The sequence below is a fragment of the Procambarus clarkii genome, chromosome 38 (assembly GCF_040958095.1).
Source record: "Procambarus clarkii isolate CNS0578487 chromosome 38, FALCON_Pclarkii_2.0, whole genome shotgun sequence".
Classification (NCBI taxonomy): Eukaryota; Metazoa; Arthropoda; class Malacostraca; order Decapoda; family Cambaridae; genus Procambarus; species Procambarus clarkii.
In genome coordinates, this window is record NC_091187.1 from 15,790,096 (window position 1) to 15,814,892 (window position 24,797).

The 24,797-nt window shown below is 45.0% G+C and overlaps 1 protein-coding gene across 5 annotated transcripts; it reads left to right on the plus strand.

Moving 5' to 3' along the window:
- Window positions 1-2,580: 2,580 nt before the first annotated feature.
- On the plus strand, window positions 2,581-24,661 carry LOC123771864 (uncharacterized). 5 transcript variants are annotated; one of them, XM_045764589.2, is made up of 5 exons: window positions 2,581-2,735; window positions 5,154-5,491; window positions 6,308-6,536; window positions 18,502-18,671; window positions 23,306-24,661. In XM_045764589.2, the coding sequence occupies exons 2-5, from the start codon at window positions 5,156-5,158 to the stop codon at window positions 24,569-24,571; spliced, it is 2,001 nt and encodes a 666-aa protein (XP_045620545.2). In that variant the 5' UTR covers window positions 2,581-2,735; window positions 5,154-5,155; the 3' UTR covers window positions 24,572-24,661. The 5 variants fall into 5 exon arrangements, with proteins under 5 accessions (XP_045620545.2, XP_045620544.2, XP_045620543.2 ...); XM_045764588.2 differs by having other exon boundaries at window positions 2,609-2,855; window positions 5,151-5,491; XM_045764587.2 differs by having other exon boundaries at window positions 2,609-2,855.
- Window positions 24,662-24,797: the final 136 nt, after the last annotated feature.

Below are 24,797 nucleotides of genomic sequence, written 5' to 3' on the forward strand. Positions count from 1 at the left end.
TCGTAAGTACTTGCATAACTGCTTCGAGAATTTGGCCTCTAAGTCAACACCAACACAACGTGTCTGTAGCGAATATCAATGGGGAAAAAAAGTGATATCGCCTCAAAATTTAACGATTAAAACATGATTACTGTACCGTTGTATATGGAGCGAGTCCTCTATCTTGGCCAGTTGCAAAGTGCTCGTTCTCGTGAGCACCAGGACTTCCTCTCAGGCGTGGTGTTCTGTACACTATAAACACACTTTAGTCTTCACTATGGCGTGTTTATCTGTCCAAGCAATCGTGACACAACTCTCTTCTGCCACTGAAAACCACGAGAATTTCTCCTTTAGTTCGGCAATTCATTTACATTTCAGGTGTCAAACATGATACGAAGAGGTCTTCAGGAAACACTACCTCGCACACCGTGCTCTCAGGAAACACTGAAGTTACTGCCTGAAAAGTGACCCAAAACATCTCAGTGATAACTACACAACTACTGCAGGGAACAACACGATTCCTGGACCCGTAAACTCGTGTGATCGACACTCACTCTTTTCGTCTGAAGATCAAATTTTATGTTGTTTGAATAATAAACATTGTCTTCTTAAGCCCAATAGGAGCATTATTCCGTACCTTTTATGAGAAGTAAATAAAACTCTTAGAGCAGTATTGCATTAGGATTAGATTAGATTAGGTTAGATTAGATTAGATTAGGTTAGATTAGGTTAGGTTAGATTAGCTTCGCGTAGCTAATGTTAGGTTGGTTGTTGTGGTTAAATCTTATGGCCTACAAGGATACTACAGGTCCTGAACAGGTCTCAAGACTGGAGTCTTGAGACCTGTTCAGGACCTGTAGTTTCAGGACTATTCCTGAAACTATTAATTCAGGACTATTACTGTATGTATTACATACATACAGTAATAGTCATTATACACCCCTCAACATACACGTGCCTGTATTATCACGTATCAAGGAGGGCCGGAACATAACATTGATGGCGAAATTATGTATTATGTCATATGTTCCCTTATGACAGCCCCCTGGCGGCGTACACGGCACATGTCATGCCAACGGCAGCGATTCTACAAGTCCACTAAGGGCTCGCCATAGCCCGTGCTACTTGGAACTTTTGGTTCAGAGTAGCTGAATCTTAAAAAACAACAGACAGCGATCGTAGAAACAAACAAATATCAATGTGATATCAAAAGTAATTATGATTTATTCTAGAAACTTGTCATAAAGCCAGACTCCCCCCCCCCCCCCCCCCTCGAGACATCTTCGTCAACTTTAACAGTGTAATAAAAAGTAAGTTTGTTCTAATATATAAATTAATATGCAGGCGATAAGTCACAATAACGGGGCTAAAGTATGTTGACCAGACCACACACTAGAAGGTGAAGGGACGACGACGTTTCGGTCCGTCCTGGACCATTCTCAATTCGATTCATTCTCAATCGACTTGAGAATGGTCCAGGACGGACCGAAACGTCGTCGTCCCTTCACCTTCTAGTGTGTGGTCTGGTCAACTATATATTAATATTATTATACAATACAATTATATGTTATAGTTAGGCATAGGTTAGCTTAGAGGCTTAGGTTCAATTGATGATTATTTGTGTTTGTAGTACGAGGGTGAAGCATTTATTGAATGAGAATGGTCCAGGACGGACCGAAACGTCGTCGTCCTTTCACTTTCTAGAGTGTGGTTTGGTTAAACATTTATAGAGTTGTCGTTCAAGCAGAGGATGTCACCGAAGCTCTGCTCGAAAAGAGTACACACTCGTCATCAGTTATGAGTTGTGTGTACACGGGTTTTAATCCATAAACAGAGGGTTTGACGGCTGGATTACCTAGCATTTGGCATTTGTTTATGAGGCCGAGCGGATTCTAGTAATGAATTTTATGCTTTTATTCGGAATTATGCAAATATTTATAGGATTGCTTCTAAGCTCATATCTTGGCTCGAAGCTCCGAGCATGGCGTTTCGATTTATGGATTCGCTGGGAGTCGGTCCCCAGAAATAATCTTTGGGAGAGAAATTACAAAATGCAGCACAATACATGTATTTGTTTACGACTCTATATTTACCAGACAACTGGTAACTCGTTTGTTGAGTAGGTAAAGACTACACAGGTGCGGGACAGCGGTTACACCTAAAGAAATTCTCATTAGCCACACGTGTTCGCTGTCTTGGCCACGGCTTCGGTAATCGTCGCACTCGCAGATTTCCAAATAGATTTCGAGACGACGGGATTTTCCTAACTCGTTTGCAGCAGCCAGTCTTCACATACAAAAACCCAAGCTCGTTAATCCAGCCGCCAAGCCCCCCTGTCTATGAATGAAAAGCTGTTTACACACGACTCACAACTGATGACGCCCGAACACTTCCGGAACAAGTGCTTCACTCACGTCCTCTGTTCGAACCACAATTTTATAAATGCTTCACCCACGAACTTCAAATCCAAATAATCGCCAACAGAAGTTAAACATCTAACCTAACCTACGGCTAACTATACACAGAATTTTGATGAATAAGAATATTAATTTATATACGAGAACAAATCAGTTTATAATACACAATATGTTCAAATGGCTGACTGCGTGTGAGGAGGACGGCCGCTGCTTTAAACAACCCAGTGTGAGGACGGACTGCCTGCAGGCCGTCAGTCTAATGATCAGTCTAATGGCAGGCTTCTCCGCCAGCCACCAGGACCTGTGAGGGAAATCGAGGGTCAACAACTGCGTCAACAGGTGGCCAGTTTATTGTGTTGCGTGAGAGTGGAGTGAGGGAGGCCGTCCACACACACACACGCGCGTGCACCGTGTACTCGGTGGCTTCTCTCCTCATTCACCACCGTAGCCTCGAGTACAGTAAGTGTTGACCAGACCACACACTAGAAGTTGAAGGGACGACGACGTTTCGGTCCGTCCTGGGCCATTCTCAAGTCGATTGTGACTTGTAAGTGTCTTGTACTTGGCTGGGGCGGCTTGGAGGCTGAAGGATGTGTTCTCAGTGCATCTCTGAAACTTTCTCTGCTTTAATGTAGAACTTTTCACGTTACTACACACGTATATACATACACACACATACACACACATACACATACATACACATACATACACATACATACACATACATACACACACGCGCGCGATCATATCGCAATTTAACTTTGTCGGTAAAAATATATATTTTTTTTTGCAAAACTCTCTCTCGTGGGGTCGACTCATATTTACATCGGAGGAATGAACACGTGTCGGTTTGTGTGTCTGTCTTGGCCCACGGTTCAGTCGGGCGCCCTTAACTGTCCACGATGGACTAGCAACTCGATTGATTGATGAAGATTAAGCCACCCAAAAGGTGGCACGGGCATGAATAGCCCGTAAGTGGTGGCCCTTTTGAGCCATTACCAGTATCAAGAGGTGATACTGGAGATCTGTGGAGGTGCGACTGCACCCTGCGTGACGGGAGATGTCTCCCCACTAGCAACTCGCGTGACTACCTTTTTTTTTTAAATTGATTGATGGATGAAGATTAAGCCTCCCAACAGGTGGCATGGGCATGAATAGCCCGTAAGTGATCGATTTTTTTGGAGTGAATGTGATCTTTGGTCGTGAAATCTCTTATCACCACGCTACTTGCACTAATGTTTCCCTTCTTCCATTTCACTGTAACAAGTTACAGCTTAGTGGTTGTTATAGGCCACTAAGTGGGGGTTGTGGGGGTCTCTGTGTCTCTCTCCCACTCGACCTAGAGTTGTAATGGTACAGACTTGTAAAAAAAATTTGTAAATTGTGCTGAATATACTAGTGATAATTATGTACATTTCGTTATTATACTTTCTGCTGTGGGGCAAGTTTATTATTTATTTTTGTAAATGTAATTTTTAAGATTTTTCCGCACTCTTTGCGAAGTAACTTTCCCTCGGAATGACTGATTAATGCCCCTAACTTAACGATCTTGACTAATATTATGAATTGAGACTTAAAGCACACAACAAAATATCAGTTTTTCGAACATAAGTAAAACAAGGGAATAAATCTTCAAGAAACGTCAAGCTGTTATCGGGGAGATAAGTCCGCAGATGAGAGAGCTTGGATGAACACGAGGAGAAAGTGTTCTTACCAAGAACATGTCAAGAACTGCTTGCGCCTGGAGGAAGTTCTTGGAAGCCTTAGTGATTAGTGCTGTCCAGGTGGGGGTAACGAGGGACTTAACACTATTCTTTTAAAAAATATTATACAGCAACGTGGGGGGAAGGGAACTATGAGGGGGAAAGCGCCAAGCCATTACGACTATATAACACATGGAATGGGTGAGGATCAGGATTTGGGATGGGACGGGGGAAGGAATGGTACCCAAACACTTGGTCGGTTGGGGATTGAACGCCGACCTGCATGAAGCGAGACCGTTGCTCTGCAGTCCAACCCAAGTGGTTGGGCCGGGGGGGGGGGGAGATGAGACGATAAACAGTTGTTCTCTGGCAAAATGACTGGTGGGGGGGCGGGGGGAGGTAGAGGTTTTGCCTCGTTAGTGGGACGGGGAGGAAGAGAAGGGAAGGGAGGTACTCGCTGCTTGATTACCCAACCACTTGGGCTGGACGGTAGAGCGACGGTTTCGCTTCATGCAGGTCGGCGTTCAATCCCCGACCGTCCACAAGTGGTTGGGGCACCATTCCTTCCCTCCCCGTCCCATCCCAAATCTTTATCCTGACCCCTTCCCAGTGCTATATAGTCGTAATGGCTTGGCACTTTCCCTTGATAATTCGTTCCTTCCCTCGCTGCGTGAGTAAGGTCAACCTTCCATGTTTACTTCATATATAGGTGGGAGGAAAGGTCACAATTGTTTTCCTATTACATTACAGGCGTAAGTTATCTTTCAACACTGTTTACGGGCTCGCCATAGCCCGTGCTACTGGAACTTATTGTTCTGAGTAGCGAATCTTAATCATCATTCAATACTGATGTTTCAGTTGAACAACACGTAATCAACAATATGTATTGCTAGCAATCTTTTTATATAAGCAAGTTTTCTGGTGAAAAGTGGCAGATTTAATATTTTGCCAACAGGAAAATAAAGATTTTCGGCTTTTTCTAAACACCTGTGTATACAATTTGAACCCTCACCACGTCCAAAAAAATACTATTTTAAATTCATTGCTTCAGCAGATATGCCGCACGTCGATAACCTCATCAATGAGATCCGTAGCGCTCAAGGCAGCGGAGGCGGGACGATGGGGTCCAAAGTATCTGCTCACTCCTCGCCTCCAGCGGCTCCTCCAGCCGCGTCAGAAAAGGTACAGCCATCTGCACCTAAAACAGAACCTCCTTTAGCCACAGCACCTTCGCGAGTCGTTGGCAAGGGGTCCCTCCCAAAGCTAGTGATGAACAGTCCGGCTGAGCAGCAGAGCATTATCTGGCGCTTTCTGGGCTCAAAGACCACGACAAAAGAGGCAGGTAGTCGGGACATCTTCGACACGCCTTTCAGCCCAGATGCCCAGCAGCAGGTTAGTTGTAGGGGTGGTCGAAGGGCCAGGGAGCAGGTTCACGAAACAATTACGCCAGCACTTACGGATCTGTACATCTTTTTCTCAATCTTTGGCGGCCTTGTTTACATTTATTAAAAGATTAATGAGCTCCGAAGCACCAGGAGGCTGTTTGAACAATTTACAAGCATGAAAACTTGCCAATTAACTGTTGTTATGGTTATAAACAGCCTCCTGGTGCTTCGGAGCTCATTAACTGTTTAATAATTGTAAATAAAGCTGCCAAAGATTGAGAAAAGATGTACAGGTTCGTAAGTGCTTGCGTGACTGCTTCGTGAATCTGGCCCCAGGGCAGTAGCAGGGGGTCTACTACTCAGGAGTTCTAGGTCCCAGGCGCGACCTTGTTCAGGTGGAGGCGCTTACCACAATCACCCGAACTTTAACAAATCCACAAGGGCCGTGACGAGGATTCGAACCTACGTCAGAGAGCACCAGTGCTCGCTTATTTTTGTTAACGCTATGAGCTACTATGCAGCTACCATAGACTTCATAGAGGGTTACAGAGTTTTAGAGCTAGCTATATGATGCTAAAAAATCCTCCTTATCTCGGTGTGGTTGGTCTGTCCTGTATCAATACGGTATCAGTACTTTGGAGATCTATGTGATTGTTTACATATACAGGAGTGGATTCAACATTTAGCATTTTTCATTGCAATAATTTGTAAATAAATTATATATTAACATTGATTTGTGGCTGTATGGGAAACTATCGATATTTCATGTTTTTTGTTTAATATTGGTGAGGTACAAGGCTACGAAATTTATTTTTCCATACAGATAATAAACAAAGCCACGAAAGACCAGGATGGGCTTCGTAAGGGATGCGGCGACAAGTGGAAGCTTCCCACTGATCACGACTCTACTGACGTTACCAACGACGACTCCACTGATAGTCTTGGAACCTCCACCGATGCCCTCTATTGCCCCTCCAGCAAGACTGACAGCCCCTTCAATAAAAAACTAAACTTCGCAAAGGGATCCAGCGCTGCCAGCGTCCTGACGGAAGGTGAGATGCAAATAAACAGTCCTTAATGTTCATACATTTGACTCCTAGTGAAAGTAATAAGTGTTTCGATTCTCACAATCGACTTGAGAATGGGCCAGGATGGACCGTAAAAATCTATCTTAAGACAGTGATACGCCTGTTCTACTCACATATGTGAGCAGATGTCATTTAAAACTGTCCATTTTTGGCCATAGCGCGCATACGAGCGAAAAGCGATGTTATATTTAAGAGGGCGTGTTGACTGTGCCCCGACAATGGGACATCTGTGGGTGGTGAGGCTATTGAATGTACCTGAGGGAGGGTATTGGGTACATGTGAACCTGTTCACCTTCAGTCGTGTTGTCATGGTGTTTGTAGAAGAGTAGAGGTGGAGGGTTGGGTCTTGGGGGTAACCCGTGGAGTAACTGGGGTCTCCAGAGGTCTGGAATGGTGCTCCCAGTGTGTCTGGGGACAGTCTACCTGGCACGTGTTGAAAGCTGATCTTTTTGAAGGTTTTTAGCCTTTTATCCCTCGTAGCTGCTCTGGTTATTTGTGTATTTATCTGCTCTCGTCTATGTTTGCTTTGTTGCTTAAATTGATCGTCTATGAATGCAGTTCTCGGTAAGCACCTCATAATCCAATTCATCTGACCTCATTCTCGGTAAAGCTCCCTCCCCCGACTTTCTGCTCCCCGACTTGCACTTCCCGACTTATGGACCTCATTATTTTCTCTGCTATAGGTGCCAATATTAATGAGCTTTTGACTACAACTTCAAAACGTTTTCTTTAGCAAATCATTTAATCCTGCCTGTTGATCCTGGCGTCAGTCCATCCTGCTTCCCCGTCCCTCCTGCCCCCTCTGTCGCCTTCCTCTCGTCTCTATGTAGCTTCTCTTACTTCAAAGATGTTCCCTTTAACTCTGCTTGCCCAGTCTCCCAGCCTTTCACCCTCTCCCCTCCCTTGTAAACAAACTGAATTTGCTTTCCAGCCCTGGCTCCTCTGCTCTCCCAGCCAGCTCAACCCTGGGCCCCCCTCTTCCAGCTGCCCTCTGGGGGGGGGGGCCCCCTCTTCCAGCTGCCCTCTGGGGGGGGGCCCCCCCTCTTCCAGCTGCCCTCTGGAGGGGCCCCCCTTTCAGTACCCCCGGGTTCTGTGGGGTACCAGTAAGTGCGTGTTAACGATAGTTGAGGTTACTGTGACGGTGAAAAGTACATACACAATGTTCTCTGTTGGCGAGAACAAGGAGAGAAATGTTAAATGAAGTTAATTTCGGGATGTTTCAAATGTTCTGACCAATCCTATACTTGGTAGAGCTGTTGCGTTAGTTGAAGAGGCCAGTGAATTCAAATTAAATTGCTTGAGCTTTACGGGCTGCATACTAAGTATGGATTACTGTTCGGTGATGGAAAAAGCATTTTAATGACACTTGTAAGAAGTAATGAGACTGCAAAAGGCATATTCGTTCATTACAGAATTGAATTCAAATAAAGTTTGAGGTAAAATAAACACACAGGAATGAGGTAGCTCAAGCTATTCTCACCTCGATATGGGGGGGAAGAATGTTATTTATGTCCATCCAAACTAGACTCTTATATGAATGGAGACCCCAGTGGTTGGTAGACGTCGCCCTTGGACAAGATGACCAGCAGTGCCATGTTGCAGGGTGCATTCCATACTAAATGACTTCTCAACACTGTGCATCTCAACAAGCCCAGTGTCTTGTCCACACCTTGCTCCCTGAGACAGTAGTGTTTTAATCATGCTCTGGGCACCTCTCGCTCGCCAAACGCAGCGCTGCAGATGACTTCTCGCTGTTCTTGATCTTGATATTCCTTTGATGATGATAAATGTCTGTCCAGACCGTTCCGTCTCTGGACTTGGCTCCACTGACAATTTCCCTGAAGATCTGTAGCTAAATCTAGCAGTCATTTGTCTAGCAGTCAAATCTAAATCTAGCAGTCTAAATCTAGCAGTCTAAATCTAGCAGGGTTATTTGTACACCGTACAAATAACTTCGTCTTTCCATTGGAGACTTTCAGCGCCGTGGAGAGGGGGGACCTGCTGCCTGGGTAACAGCTTCTTCCCCCGTATCAACCTACCCTGGCTTTGCACCCTGGTGAGGCCACTCCAGACCAGGCCGACACCAGAGCGCAACTCCATAGTCTGAGACTGATGGATGCCTACTACTACTACAAGGTGATAGACAAAGGAATAGTGACGCTGTTGTTCACACCCTGGGGGTCTACAAGCCTCTCCCTCTCCTGGTAATCCCAATACTCGTGGTTAACTTTAGTAAAGCGACGAGACCAAAAATATTACTTTCTGCTGGGTGCAGAGCTCAGATTTCAACACATTGCACAACGGAACTCTTCTCTCCTTGGCTGAAGAGACGAACGTTGTAGGTACCAGAACTTTGTTTACCGTTCCCGTGGATGGAATATTTGGGAGCGTAGGAGACATTGGGTTATAGGCTGACGCTCTGGATCAACAGGTTTTCCAAGGAAATGGTAATAATTTTGCTGTTAAGGATCTTTAGTTACAAATCACAGTAAATTATGATTATAAGATGTTGGCTTTGTTTCTGCGGTACTCGTCATATTAAGAAAACCCAATAGGCCATAAAACCTTTGCGAGCCCTCGTCCTATAATGTCCCAAGCGCACGCACTGGATTATGATCATCTCCAAATTACTGGAGATTATTAAATCGTAAATCAATATATAACGTCTGCTGGTTTTTCTTAATCTTTGTTAAAGGCTTGGTTTTATTCCTGTATGCATGAGCGGCGGCCAGCACCCACAGGTTACTTGGTCCGTTCCTCGTGCCACTTCAACGAGTCGTTGACTGGTATATTCAGTATAGTCACAACGCCGGACAGTCTGATGAATCCAGGAGCGTCTGAAGACTTCCGGAACGTGAACTTGAAAGCCACTCGGAGGTAATTTAACGAGTGACTAGTCATTTGCGATGAAGAGCCAGGAATAGAACGTTTTTGCAACCACTTACGAAGCCCGTACATCTTTTCTTAATTGTAGCAGTTGTGTTTATATTAGCAGTTTACGAGTTTTTAAACTTTACAACATGGGGATATTATGAACAAATCCACAAGATCCGTGACGAGGATTCGAACCTGCGTCCGAGAGCATCCCAGACGCTGCCTTAATCAACTGAGCTACGACATATGGGGATATAATTTTAAACCTCGTTGTGATTGAACTCCTTAACTGTGTAAAGTAAACAAAGTGGCCGTCATTAAAGGGTGATGTAAGAATTGCGTAAGTCGTTGCGTATATGTTTAATGAATCCTGACCTGGAGATGATGTAGGGAATACTTTGATATAGGATTCTTTGCTCCTCGGATCTCTCTCGCCTATTTATTGCCTGTCTCTACTTCATCACAATCGACTTGTTTCGGTTCGTCCTGGACCATTCTCGTCGTCGTCCCTTCACCTTCTAGTGTGTGGTCTGGTCAACATACTTCAGCCACGTTATTGTGACTCCTCGCCTGCATATGTAGAGAAGCTTCAGCCCCAGAAATAATTTACAGGGGACGAAGCTTCCTTTAAATGATTAGTTTCCCGTTTATAAAGTACACTGAAATAGGCGACTGTGGAGCTTAGGAGTGGAAAGTGCTGCTCCTCGTCTGCTATCTTGTATTATCTTGTCAAAATCTTATCTTTTTAATCCTTCACACACACTCTACATTTTTCAGGACAGTGGTGGCAAAAACATTTAACAGCGTTAGGACTATCGGGTGCCGGGAGGCTACAGTTTTCTTGCCGAAACAGAAGTTCTTTGTATTCGTTAAAATAAGTGTAGAAAAGTGAAGTTTGGCTGCCTCACCTCGGTGCTAATGAGGTCGTCTCGGGGGCATTGTGGAGCTGGCATTACATGTCACCAGGAAGGTGAAGACGGCCAGCTACAATGTCCAATATTTATTTTTATTAATTTTTTCGTGAATGCAAATTTTTAGATTTTGTTCAATCCCCATTCTTTCATACTGACTGCTTTTATAGTGAGTGTACTGAAAGACATTAAGCGAGGACTTGGTGTGGCTACAGGTTTGATTAACTACTTTTGTTGGCCAGACCACACACTAAAAAGTGAAGGGACGACAACATTTCGGTCCGTCCTGGACCATTCTAAAAGTAGATTGTGATCACAATTTCGGTCCAGGACGGACCGAAACGACGTCGTCCCTTCACTTTCTAGTGTGTGGTTTGATTAACATATTTCAGCCACGTTATTGTGACTCCTCGATTGCATTAACTACTTTTAGTACACGAAACACGAGAATAAAACAAATTGCTGAGTATTGGTCCATGCTTGGCAGCTCTTAACTCTCTCAACCTCGCATGTTTTAAACTTTTTTTCCTTAAACCAATGTCCTAAAGAACAAATCCACAAGGGCCGTGACGAGGATTCGAACCTGCGTCACGGCCCTTGTGGATTTGTTCATTTGATGCATCACGTTAGTGTGATCTGTGTGTGTGATGTCCTAAAGTCTATTATATAACCAGGTAATATGTTCCGTAAATTAATCCTACTTCCAAACCTTGATTTACTTTGGTCTCTCTTTATCCAATTATTTCGTGTTACACTTCGTATAGATATATTTAACACTATTTATACCCCATTTTATTCGATATAATTTGGTAATATCAACTTTCTCATCGCCTTTCAAGATTATGTAAATGAAGATTTCTTAATAACTTTCAGTTGTCTAATTGAAGGGATTTAGATGGCTAATCCTAGACATTTCTAATCATTAGAAATTTATCATGTTTCTCGGTACTTGTTAAAGAGAATTTGTTAATTATGTGGTGAGGTTACAATAATTTAACGGCATAATACAAATGGGGTCTTATGAGGGGTAATGGAAACTGGCTGAATAGTCTATTGCTAACACTTGTAGAATGAGTTGATGTAGTGGGGCTAAGACGAGATGGTTACCCTCAAGACTGACTGTGTGTGTGTATATATGTATATAAGCGGGTGTAGCAGCAGGTGTGTGTGTATATAAGTAGATGTATATGCAAGTGTATATAAGGTATTTTGTAGGATGACTAGTCTATTGCAACTGCTTGAACGGTGTATTGTATAATGCAGCGTTTACGGGCTTGTGCAGTAATTCTGCTTCACCAGTTGTAAGTAAAGTCGCTCTGACAAGTCCCGTTTCTGCTTGTAGTGTCCTCGAACCATTACTGGTGAACATGTACATGCTGGGCAGCATAGGGCCCCGACACGCAGCTTCAAGCTGCTGCTGCTGGTGCTGCTGCTGCTGCTGCTGCTGGTGGTGGTGGTAGTGGTAGTGGTCGTCCTGGCCTCTGCCTCACAGTCTGGGGAATGTTAGTGGTGGAGGTTGGCAGGTAAACTGCGCAAGGTGCTTCTCTAATATTTCTGGCCCTCGAAACTTTTTCAGGTTGGGTGTTGTAGTGGTTTTTATTCCCAAGTGTTGGCAGCTAACTGCGGAATTTTGTTTGTTTTTAGTACGATTTTCGCCGAATTTCCGGCACTTGGGCATATTTCCGGTAAGGGCCATTCCTGTAGGCTGGTTTAGCAGTTAAATCTCTCTAATTGATGGCGATATTATCGGGCACAGTTACCTGAATGAAGTGTAATCGAAATGCTTTTTTTGCGCACATTTGCCCATTAGTCTCTGCTGCGCTCCTTCCCAGATATTATAGGAAAGAAAACATATTCTTTAAAATGTTTATAAATGTTCTTCAAACTATTTGAGCTGGACGGTAGAGCGACGGTTTCACTGCATGCAGGTCGGCGTTCAATCCCCGACCGTTCACAAGAGGTTGGGCACCAGTCCTTAAATGAACAAATCCACAAGGGCCGTGACGAGCATTCGAACCTGCGTCCGGGAGCATCCCAGACACTGCCTTAATCGACTGAGCTACGACAGGGTATTTGTTCATTTGATGCATCACGTTAGTGTGATCTGTGTGCACCATTCCTTCTCCCTCCGTCCCATCCCAAATCCTGATCCCTTCCCAGTGCTATATAGTCGTGATGGCTTGGCGCTTTCCCCCTGATAATTCCCTCCCTCCCTCTTCCGGGCTTGGCGGGCAGAAACATAACTAGTAAATAATAAGGTACGATCAGAACTGATGTGCAGGTGACCAGATTCACGAAACAGTTACGCAAGTACTTACGAACGTGTACATCTTTCTTCAAATCTTTGACGGCTTTGGTTACATTTAGTTAACAGTTTACAAGCATGAAAACTTGCCAGTCAACTGTTGTTATTGTTATAAACAGCCTCCTGGTGTTTCGAAGCTCATTAACTGTTTAATAATTGTAAACAAAGCCGCCAAAAATTGAGGAAAAGATGTACAGGTTCTTAAGTACTTGCGTAACAGCTTCGTGAATCTGACCCCAAATCCGTATGTCTGAAACTTTGAACATGATTTTTGTGGAGAACGTCACTTCTGTCTAAGGATAAGTCTAGTTATTTTGTCCTCTAAAACGATTTAAATTGGATCAACGGCTCTATCCCTTCCGGCGTGAAGTGTCTCGGTGTTAGGCTAGGAAAATAAGACTCCAATTCTGAAATGGAGTGAACTTGTACCGTAATATTACACCAAAACAAATATTACCCCCAAGTACGTGTCTAGTGACTGGCACGTAAATCATGGCAATATATTATTTGTAAACACAGCAAAGGGAGGGAGTTGTGTAAAAGTGTTAGATATAGATAGATATAAATCTCTATCTATATCTATACTATAAATTGTGAAATGCCTTGGCTTTTGCATTATAGTACGGAATAACCAATTTCATCGATCGGTACTCTTGCATATAAGTAAATATCTAAAGCATTTACTGATTATTATTTATTTGCTTGGCACCTGAGCACTAGAGGGTCAACATTATTACTTTTGCAGATTTTACGGCACGTGAAAATATTTTGGTCTTGGGGATTTTCTTCAGGTCATTATAAAAAAAAATGGCGTTTTGGGAAAACAGTCTGGAGCTTGGGGCAGGGTCAGGCGGCGAGGGAGATAAGGCGCTTATGGATTAGAGTATAAGGTGGAGGGGGGGGGGGAAGGGTTGAAGCTCTGAGCACCACAGCCCCGCTCCTGTGCCAGGTAAGTCCACTACGGGCTCACCATAGCCCGTGCTACTTGGAAAATTTGTTCCCAGAAGCTGAATCTGAAACAAAAACAAGAAGACCTGAGCCATTTTGAATACCTCGAGCACTTCACCCCCTTACCCCCAAAGCACCCCCTTACCCCCAAAGCACCCCCTTACCCCTAAAGCACCCCCTTACCCCCAAAGCACCCCCTTACCCCCAAAGCACCCCCTTACCCCCAAAGCACCCCCTTACCCCCAAAGCACCCCCTTACCCCCAAAGCACCCCCTTACCCCCAAAGCACCCCCTTACCCCCAAAGCACCCCCTTACCCCCAAAGCACCCCCTTACCCCCAAAGCACCCCCTTACCCCCAAAGCACCCCCTTACCCCCAAAGCACCCCCTTACCCCCAAAGCACAACCCCCCACAAAGTACAACCCCCTTCCCCCACCTCCCCCCGAACCCTACAAACCCCCAGAACTACAATACCCTCCTACCAGCAGCCCACGTTAGTCAACTATCTCTAATATTGCAGGAAACCCATTTAATTTTGAAGTAAGCTCGGCTTTAACTAATTTTATACGCATTTGATAATGCACTAAAGATGATGGATATTTTACTAAAGTTAATAAGAGAGTTCAACAGTGTCCTTTGAAAGGGTTGATCTTTTTATTTTCATATATAATTGGGCGTGCCACTACAGACGCGGCAGGAGTAGCCTGGGCTGTGTAATGAACCTCCGAATCTCCTACAGGTTAAATTGGCAAAAATTAACGTCGTGGTTCTCAAGTTTAACATCCTCACATCTAGGATATTTATTATTTGAAGGGATCAAGCACTTAAATGACCTCAACCCTTCAAGTCTCCCCTGTTGACCAAAATAAATCAAATATTGTCTGGTATCTTCCCTGGACACACAAGATTATCCTTGTCTTGGTAGACGAGAGAGAGAACGCAAACTAACTCGGATTAATGTAAAGATATTTAAAAACTTACTTATTTTTTTACTTGGCACTAATTAGTTTTCCTGTCACCTTCCCCTCCCCCCCCCTCTCAAAAAACATCTGTATATATTTATTACAACTCGCTCGCACCTTACAGCTTGTATGAAGGCTCCTTCAAGGTCGAACCAATGATCCTTCGCAGAATGCAAATCCACAACAGTTGGCTTTCTCCCGTGTATCTATTTACTATTAGGTGAGCAGAGGTATTGGCTAAAAAGAAACTTGTTCCAATCATTTCTGACCCAACCGGGAATCGAACTCTCGTTCCCCCGAGTCTGAAAGAAACGCTACCAAGCGACTCGACGTCAACACTTCCTCTGTACACAGTAAGTTAAGGAAGTTTCTAAAAATTTTGAGCCACTTTTTCTAGTCACTAAAAATTCCTTCACCGGAAGCTTCTTCAACGACTTTATGAAGACTTTGCGTCTCGCGTAAGGCGTCGAGGTACAACATTTTCCATCAACATTATCCTCGCGAGGCTCAAATGCTCACATTCCTGGCAAATGTTTACTAGTTTAGAAAAATTCTCTTGAAATGTTGGAGGAAAATTTCAAATTTAAAAGCGGAGGAAAAGTCCACTATAAAGCAGATATGTCTAAAGTTTTTGGGCTGTCATTTATTCAGTCCACAGCCGTGTTGAAGCTCAGATACTGACACGACTAATTCTGGCAAGTCGTCTTAAGTGACAGAGAGAAGCTTGGTCATAACCTGCAGGGACAAGACGCTCAACACTTCACAAGAAGGTAAATTAAGTGTGCTAAATAATTCTTTGCCTACGACGAGTCCTTCATCAATAATTTCTTGCGTGCTTTAAAGAGCCTCGGAATCTCTCTCTCTCTCTCTCTCTCTCTCTCTCTCTCTCTCTCTCTCTCTCTCTCTCTCTCTCTCTCTCTCTCTCTCTCTCTCTCTCTCTCTCTCTCTCTCTCTCTCTCTCTCTCTCTCTCTCTCTCTCTCTCTCTCTCTCTCCTCTCTCTCTCTCTCTCTCTCTCTCTCTCTCTCTCTCTCTCTCTCTCTCTCTCTCTCTCTCTCTCTCTCTCTCTCTCTCTCTCTCTCTCTCTCTCTCTCTCTCTCTCTCTCTCTCTCTCTCTCTCTCTCTCTCTCTCTCTCTCTCTCTCTCTCTCTCTCTCTCTCTCTCTCTCTCTCTCTCTCTCTCTCTCTCTCTCTCTCTCTCTCTCTCTCTCTCTCTCTCTCTCTCTCTCTCTCTCTCTCTCTCTCTCTCTCTCTCTCTCTCTCCTCTCTCTCTCTCTCTCTCTCTCTCTCTCTCTCTCTCTCTCTCTCTCTCTCTCTCTCTCTCTCTCTCTCTCTCTCTCTCTCTCTCTCTCTCTCTCTCTCTCTCTCTCTCTCTCTCTCTCTCTCTCTCTCTCTCTCTCTCTCTCTCTCTCTCTCTCTCTCTCTCTCTCTCTCTCTCTCTCTCTCTCTCTCTCTCTCTCTCTCTCTCTCTCTCTCTCTCTCTCTCTCTCTCTCTCTCTCTCTCTCTCTCTCTCTCTCTCTCTCTCTCTCTCTCTCTCTCTCTCTCTCTCTCTCTCTCTCTCTCTCTCTCTCTCTCTCTCTCTCTCTCTCTCTCTCTCTCTCTCTCTCTCTCTCTCTCTCTCTCTCTCTCTCTCTCTCTCTCTCTCTCTCTCTCTCTCTCTCTCTCTCTCTCTCTCTCTCTCTCTCTCTCTCTCTCTCTCTCTCTCTCTCTCTCTCTCTCTCTCTCTCTCTCTCTCTCTCTCTCTCTCTCTCTCTCTCTCTCTCTCTCTCTCTCTCTCTCTCTCTCTCTCTCTCTCTCTCTCTCTCTCTCTCTCTCTCTCTCTCTCTCTCTCTCTCTCTCTCTCTCTCTCCCCCCCCCCCCCCCCCCCCCCCCTTTACTAATGGATGTGTTGGAAGGGAATTATCAGGGAAATGTTATGTTTAAGATTCGCTACTTGGAACAAAAAGTTCCAAGTAGCACGGGCTATGGTGAGCCCGTAGTGGACTTACCTGGCACAGGAGAGGGGGCTGTGTCCCGGAAAAGTGCCAAGCCATTATAACTATATAGCCCTTGGAAGGGGTCAGGATTAGGATTTGGGATGGGACAGGGGGAATGGTGACCTGCAACCGGGGACATAAGGACGGGGATAGTGACCTTCCCGGACCTGCACCACCACACGTGTTCCTTGGAGCAGGCTGGCCCTCTCTCTCCTTTAACTAGTCCAACGCTCCTTGAGAAATGTTTGACACACACAGTTCATTTAATAACGAACGGCACTTAAGGACTTGTGTAGCGGAGGCAGTGTGTAGCTAACGAAGGGGGGAGTTGTCTGGCATGGTTGAGGTGTGAAGTTGCTTTGGCAATAGTGGCTGTAGGAGTCGCGTTTAGTCTCGTATTCTACGTAATCCAGTTAGATATCCTGGCAAACATTCCTTTAAAAATAAACATTATGACCGCAGAAATAGTAGTGAACATTTTTTTGGCCGGGTAAAATTGAATAAGTGGGCTTCGTTACTGTTGGTATCTTCTCGTTAACGTTTCGATCATCTAGCAAAGTTTTCCGTTGCTTTAGCCATATCGGAAACCTCGACACACGTGTCTGCTGGCACCTGTGTTGCTCGAGGCTAACAGATGTCAACAAATACGCTCTTCAAACGTGACGCTGAAGGCTTGGTTAAAGAGAACTGAAAAACTGCTTTGTGGATTAGTATTAACGATGAAAGTGCAAATAAACACGTTACAAGCCTTTTATTATAACTTGTTAATGCTATGTTAAGTATGAAGTCGCTGGGTCAGCTCTCCCTTCCTTCTGACCCTTTCGTCTATCCCATCTGTTTACTTTCATTTTGATAGTTTTCCCATTTAATGCTATTCTTAATGTTCAATGATTGTTTTCGGCAGTTTGTCCATGATTTTCCTTGTAAGATTGTTTGTTCCAGGAGGGAGGAGCGAGGCTTTGTCCCTCTACTGGCGAGAAGCGACGTAGATTGTCCTCCCGCATGTCTTAGTGTTGGACTGACCCAAAGACCTAACCCCCAAAGGTCTAGACGTCATCCTTGGAGCTGTGTAGGGGAGCCGCCCCCCCCCCTTGCTGGGTTGTAAGGGGGCTCCCCCTGCTGGAGTGTAGGGGGGCTCCCCCTGCTGGAGTGTAGGGGGGCTCCCCCCCCCCTGCTGGAGTGTAGGGCCCCCTGCAGTTGCCACCAAGATCCGCCAAAAATATTTGAGCCAATTCTTTCTCATCTGGCAGTCTCCGGGCTCGTTACCTCCCTTTCCTCTTCCCAATGGTTCCCCCCTTACCTCCCCTTCTTCCCCCCATGGTTCACCCCTTACCTCCCCTTCCCCCAATAGTTCCTCCTACATAGACGACATTTGATTCTTCCTGATTCCTTCCTTCTCTTATCTTTATTCCCGTGTTCAAATCTTCTGTCTCTCCCTACCCTCCATTTCTGACTCGCTCCCCCCTTCCCACCTTCCGTCCCATTTCCGATTTCCATTCCGTTTTTATCATATCCTGACATTTTGACTCTAGCCGCCATCTTTTTGTCTCCTACGTCCACCCAGGATGCCAACCAACCCCCCGCCTCCTGACCCACTTTCTCTCACCTTTTTCCCAATTGTTCCTCCCTTCACAACAAACCTAATCCTCGTTCCTCCTCGTGTTAACCGTTCGCTTTTCTCTTTCCTCTACTCCCTTTCCCCGTTACTCTTTGGCGTTTCCCGCGTTCTCCTTTTCTTGAAACATTTATGATCAGAGTTACTTTTGAACCCAATTTAACTTGTGTCGGTACTCCCATTAATGACAAAGCTTCGGGCAATACTTTCCCCATTACTGCAGAATGGCAGCTGTAGAGACACTAGTAACTGCTAGCCACTAGCATCATGTAATGCTCTCAGGTACTGCACTGTATTTTTAAAGTATTATATGACACTCTACATAAGACTTGTCGTTCAGATCTCTGCAGGAAGTTGAAGGCGATGAAGCAAGATGACGACGACGAGGAAGGGGACAAGACGAAGGAAGTGGTGAAGAGCACTGAGGAGCAGGGAAGTGGAGAGGCCGAGGAAGGTGAAGAGGGCGGGTCGGCCGGTGTTACCAAGAAGCGAACCTGTCGCACATGGGCGGTTAGTACCTAGTACTGTCTTGTTTATCCTGGGGACAGTCCGCCTGTCCTTAGTGGAGGGGGACTATCCCCTCTTTACTACCATAAAGAGGGTGTCTCCTGCTGCCTGGGTAACAGCTTCTCCCCCGAATCAACCTACCCTGGCTTTGCGCCCTGGTGAGGCCACTCCAGACCGACACCCAGAGCGCAACTCCATAGTCTCCCGAGACTGATGGATGCCTACTATCTCTCTACCTGGCACAGGAGACGCCCTCTTTACTGCCACTGTTGTGCTTTTCACATTGATTTCCAACGGCTGCTTCCCACCATTTGGTCATCTTGACTTTCCTTCCTTTCTTTTTTTAGCTCTTGGGCAACTTGACATTTGTCAAATTAATATAATTTTAATCTTCTTAATCTTTAACTTACTGACGTAGGTAAGTAGGCGATGAGTCACAATAACGTGGCTGAAGAATGTTGACCAGACCACACACTAGAATGTGAAGGGACGACGACGTTTCGGTCCGTCCTGGTCTCACTCTCACTCACTCACTCGACTTGAGAATGGTCCAAGACGGACCGAAACGTCGTCGTCCCTTCACCTTCTAGTGTGTGGTCTGGTAATTTATCCAGCGCACTTATCAAGCCAGCGACGTCCAATCCTGTTGACATTTTGCATTTATTCCATCAGATCCTAAGTTGATTGGTCTTCCCAAGTTCATATTCCCCCTTTGTATGGCTTTAAAATTTCCATTATCTGGGTTCCTGATAACCTGTTCTTTACTTAATTTGTTAGCTTCGCTTCCAAAATAGCTACTCACTTGGGGAAGGAAGGAAGGGGGGGGGGAGAACTAATAAGTATTCTGTGTATCGCTGGCTCTTAAGATTCCTTTCTTGTTTTTCTTGTAAATATTAATGTCACTTGTACAGTTTGAGGAACCACTGCCCATAGATAATGCATTCTAATACATTTTTGCATACCTTCCAAGTGACTTAAATTTCTTTGGAATTTTTTCAGATTCTTGAGTTTTAGTAAAAGTATTTGTACAGATATAATGATCTTTATACTTTGAAGGAATTTAACTTGCTTAAAAATCTAACACTCGTCATTTCATTAAAGCTCTAGAATACAGTATCTCTAAACACAACATATCTATGTAAAAGTGTGTTTGTCTGTGCGAGGTTAGAGACCAGACGCTTGGGGGTTGTCTCGCTTAATTTTCAAAGATGAATTATGGGAGTATCATAAACTAGTCGGGATCGGCCCCCAGTGCCATACTTTTAAAAAATAATGGCATTTACAGCAAACCCCTCCCCTTTCCCTGTGACTTTTAAAGTCAGAAATCTGTGATGTTTTAGAGTTGAACAGTGTTCTGTTCTTGGGGATATATATAAATTATCTGTGGGAAGGGGGAGAGACCCGGGCATAGCAGTGAACCTCCATCCTTCTAGTAAAGAATATAGTGATCAAGGAGTCAGTGTAGCCTGCGAATTTAACCTGTGTAACCTGAACTTGAGTGCGTTGCTAGGGCCAGGAGCGTCTCAGAGAGGCAGCATTTAAGATATAAATTTGACTCGTGGTCCCCAAAGATAAAATGCCGGATTTATTTGTATTAAATTCATGTATTCGTATAGATCGTGGAAAAGAACCAACAAATAATTTTTTTCTAAGGAGACGATTGGTATGCTACAACCCCCCCCCCCTCCCTCCTTCTCCCATCTGGGCTATCTCTGGCCAGGCAACACCCCCCCCCCTTTCTCCCATCTGGGCCAGGCAACATCCCCCCCCCTCCTCCCATCTGGGCCAATCAACACCCTCCCCCTCTCCTACCATCTGACATCTCTGGCCAGTCAACACCCCCCAGAGCATCCCAGGTCGTCTTTGACCCCCTTCCCCAGGGTCGTATGTGAACTCGTTCCCGGGCACCAGAATAAACGCTGGAATTCCCTCCGGGTAATTTTTGCCGGTGAAGGCTGAAGAAGATTGGAATCCAGAGCAGGTTCAGTGACTTGCCTTCCAGAGCCTGACACTCCGGCCTGGAAGCCAGAGGGTTGAAAACTTTCCCAGACATGTTGAGCCTCAGTGTTTTTAATACTTTTTGTTGTTCAGAAACACTGAGCCGTGTTTCTGGTCCATTAAATAAAAATATAATCATGATGACCAGACCACACACTAGAAGGTGAAGGGACGACGACGTTTCGGTCCGTCCTGGACCGAATCGACTTGATAATGGTCCAGGACGGACCGAAACGTCGTCGTCCCTTTACCTTCTAGTGTTGGGTCTGGTCATCATACTTTATCCACGTTGTGACTCATCGCCTGTGTAACTAATCATGTGACAACGAAAACTAAGATTTTAAATTGTGGAAACTGTGCATGTTATTTTGACAGGCCAGGTGGAAAGCTGTTCAAGCGAGGTCAACGACAGGAAGGATGATTGTTAAATGAGTGGGTTGTAGTTCAGATTCAGTCCAAACCACTCTTGTCTCTGAACAAGCAAAGGCTGATTACAAGGGTGCTAATGTGTTGCACAGACTGTCAAAAAGACGCCTGATCAAGAGCTATTCAAAATCGTGCCCCTAATTTAGAAATTACAATTGCTACCTTGTAATTAATGCATTTCTACCGGCTAATTGAAGTGATTCATCTTAGACAATTTTTTTTTTAATTTGTTTACCAAGGTTATCGCCATCTGCAACACGGGAGGTGCTCGTCTCTATCACACAAGGTCTTGTGGTTTGATTTTGAAATTTGTTTACATAGCGTGGGTGAAGCATTTAAGTCTGTCGAACACAGGAAGTGAATGGCATTTTAGGAGAGTTTGAGAGTAATCGGTTACGCGAGACATGTTTTGTCTTCATGAACGTGACTCTTACTACATAACTGAGAGTTTTTGGTCAGGATGAGACTCTTTCTTGGCGCTCTCATAACTGATTCACAGGGTTTAAGTCGCCGTCAAACTGAATTTTTTTACGTTAGTTTGTGAAGTCTCAAACTGAGATGAGGCAGTTAGTTATGCATGATGGTTAAATGACTATGCAACGTTAGTCGTAGGTGAAGGTCGTAGTTTGGACATTCTGGGATAACAAAATATTTAATAAAAACCTCTGTTTATTACTGTCCATACTCGTGCACGGGAGACATCTCCCGTCACGCAGGGTGCAGTTGCACCTCCACAGATCTCAAGTATCATCTATTGATACTGGTAATGGCTCAAAAGGGCCACCACTTACGGGCTATTCATGCCCGTGCCACCTTTTGAGTGGCTTAATCTTCATCAATCATACTCGTTAGCATTGGCCTGATAGTCGTTACTTAAACGGCTCTCACACGTTCACGCCGTTCCACACTACATTAACACGAACCACCTGACCTACCTACCTGTGATAATTATGGTGACATTTTTAATCCAGGGACGTTCTGAAAAGTTAGAAAAAGTGTTTCTACATGTATAGTGGTGGAAGCGTTGGTGTAGAGGGTAAGATAGAGGATCGTAATATTGCTCTTCGTAAGCCTTCTTGAGGTTATCTTGAGATGATTTCGGGGCTTTAGTGTCCCCGCGGCCCGGTCCTCGACCAGGCCTCCACCCACAGGAAGCAGCCCGTGACAGCTGACTAACACCCAGGTACCTATTTTTACTGCTAGGTACCAGGGGCATTGGGTGAAAGAAACTCTGCCCATTGTTTCTCGCCGGCGTCCGGGATCGAGCCCGGGACCACAGGATCACAAGTCCAGCGTGCTGTCCGCTCGGCCGACCGGCCTTCTTTCTCTTCCGGTACACTCTTGACTGCTTGTATACCAGGCCAACGACCTCTGCTTCCGCCTCCTCCCCTACCCACCCCGAATGTCTCTCTCCTTGGCTGACCTTTCTCCCCTTTATTGAATATCTTTCGCTATTTCCCCAACTTTTTTTTATAAACAACATTCCCTCAGTCACGCATTGATTGGATTAGGTTATTGGTGGTTCCCTATATTTTTTAGTAGCTGAAACTTACTCCCTGTCAAGTTCTTTTTCACTAAGGTTATAAGGTATTTTCCTTGCTGGAAATGCTGCCTTTGTGCAACACCAACCCGGGAAGCAGACGCGTGGAGCTTGTGTATCCAGAATTTAATCCTTTAGATGATCCCTGTTGCCCTTCAGTCCAATGAGCACAGTCCTTCTGTTTCCTGTTGGGGGTCTGAGAGAGATCTATTCGTTTCCAAAACAGTTAAAATGTTCCGGTGAATGACCTTCCCTTGGCTCTTGTGACGCCTCTGCCCCTCTAACATTATATCTTTAATGCAAACCTTAAGTTGTTTTCCCTGGAAGTAAGTGGACTGAGGGGAATGGACTAAGAAAGTTCCCAGCAAGACGCCAAAAGTGGATAATCTCGCGGCCATCAAAGTTTTACGGAAATTTATGGTAGTTAAATAAATCTCTCTCCGTCTCCGCTAACGAAATCTTCAATATTGAGGTAGATTAAAGTAGATCTTCCCCCCCCCCCTCCAAACAACTTATATTAGATAATATTCCCCGATAATCAACTGATCTGATCCTCTTTTTCCCCGATAATCAGTTGATCTGATCCTCTTTTTCCCCGATAATCAGTTGATCTGATCCTCTTTTTCCCCGATAATCAGTTGATCTGATCCTCTTTTTTTTTTTACTTTTCCAGTTTTGGCTGTTAATTCTTCTGGTGATTCCTCTCATCACCGTGGTAGTGTTCATCTTGCCTCGGGCCTACTACAGCGGTCATCTTTCTGCTGATAACGAAACTGAAACTAATGGGACACAGGTGAACTTCATCACGTACATGTCCAAGTTAGGGTACGGCAAGCTTAAGAAGGCTGACAGGGATTCTGTTGTGCAAACAGTTTCGAAGATTACAGAGATCTTCACCGTCATAGAGGACCAGTCTAGCATGAGCGACCAAACAGCAGGGGGCTCTGAGAGCGCCTCCAGTGATAAAGCCACCACGGATGTTGTTTACGTATCTGAGGAGCAGCAGCAGCAGCAGCAGCAGGAGCAGCAGCTGCTACAAGTGTCCTTAAAGCCAACGACGGAAGACTACTCACTCATCCAGGAAGCCTCTGACATGATGATTCTAAGCAGTGAAGCACACGCTACAATCTCAGAGATGCAGAGCAGCCCGTCGCAGAGCAGTCTAGCCTCGACCAGCCCAGTGTCGACCAGCCCAGTGTCGACCAGCCCAGTGTCGACCAGCCCAGCGTCGAGCAGCCCGCCGCCGGGCAGCCCACCGCAAGATAAAACTCCCATTAATTCAGACCAGATCAGTCCGACCATCTTACGAGCAGTATTTGATAGTCTTCTCAAGTCCCGAAGAGGCGAGGACGTGGTGTTGCCGGAGTTCATAGCCATGTACCGGAACATGATGGTATTCTTCGGCAGCTTCGGCGGGTTCGCCAACATTCAGACGCAGATGCTGGATAATCGTATTCAGAACCTGGAGCTGTACACAAAGAGGAGGGAAGGCCTGCAGTACGAGACCTTGAGGAGCATGATCCACTACGAAGACACGTCCGGCAAGATCGGCTCTACGTATCCCTTCTCTGGAACGATTCTCTTTACGTGTCTCCATCGCCACCTTCAGTTTCTGGCGCTGTCTCTGACGAATATTGTCCATCTCCAACCGCAGCAGCCGCTTCTTGAAGCCTTCAAACCCGCTTACGAAACCGTTTTATCTTGGCATCACACTTGGTTTGTGGAGCAGTTTTACAAAGTGGGTATGGCGCTGCTGCCTCTCAAGGAAGAAGCGATAAGGAGACTGAAGGTGACGCAAGGAGAGGACGTCTCGAACGACGTACTCGCTGCCAGCATTCGTCTCGTTGTTAATGAAGTTGACAAACTGACCAACCTCTCTCAGGACATTCTCACCAGGACGGACGCCCTCAAGAAGATTCCCGAAGAAGTTATTACATAGACATTTTTTGTATACATATTTGTTTGTGAAAATATAAATATAATTATAACTATTCTTTATACCTGTTGGATAAACTTTATACGAAGATTTCTAGTGAAGACTTGCTTTATCCTTTGTACCATAAACAACTTGCTAACTGCACTATAAGTGCCAAACTTATCTGGGTTTAACTATATATAAGCTGGTGCTATAGACTTCAGGGCTTTTCACCTATTGATAATTATGC

Excerpts from the sequence above, each read along its gene's own strand:
- LOC123771864 (XM_045764589.2), top strand. The coding sequence starts at position 5,156 with ATGCCGCACGTCGATAACCTCATCAATGAGATCCGTAGCGCTCAAGGC. Across the intron at positions 5,492-6,307 it reads GCCCAGATGCCCAGCAGCAG|ATAATAAACAAAGCCACGAA; the intron begins GTTAGTTGTAGG and ends TTTTCCATACAG. Across the intron at positions 18,672-23,305 it reads GAACCTGTCGCACATGGGCG|TTTTGGCTGTTAATTCTTCT; the intron begins GTTAGTACCTAG and ends TTACTTTTCCAG.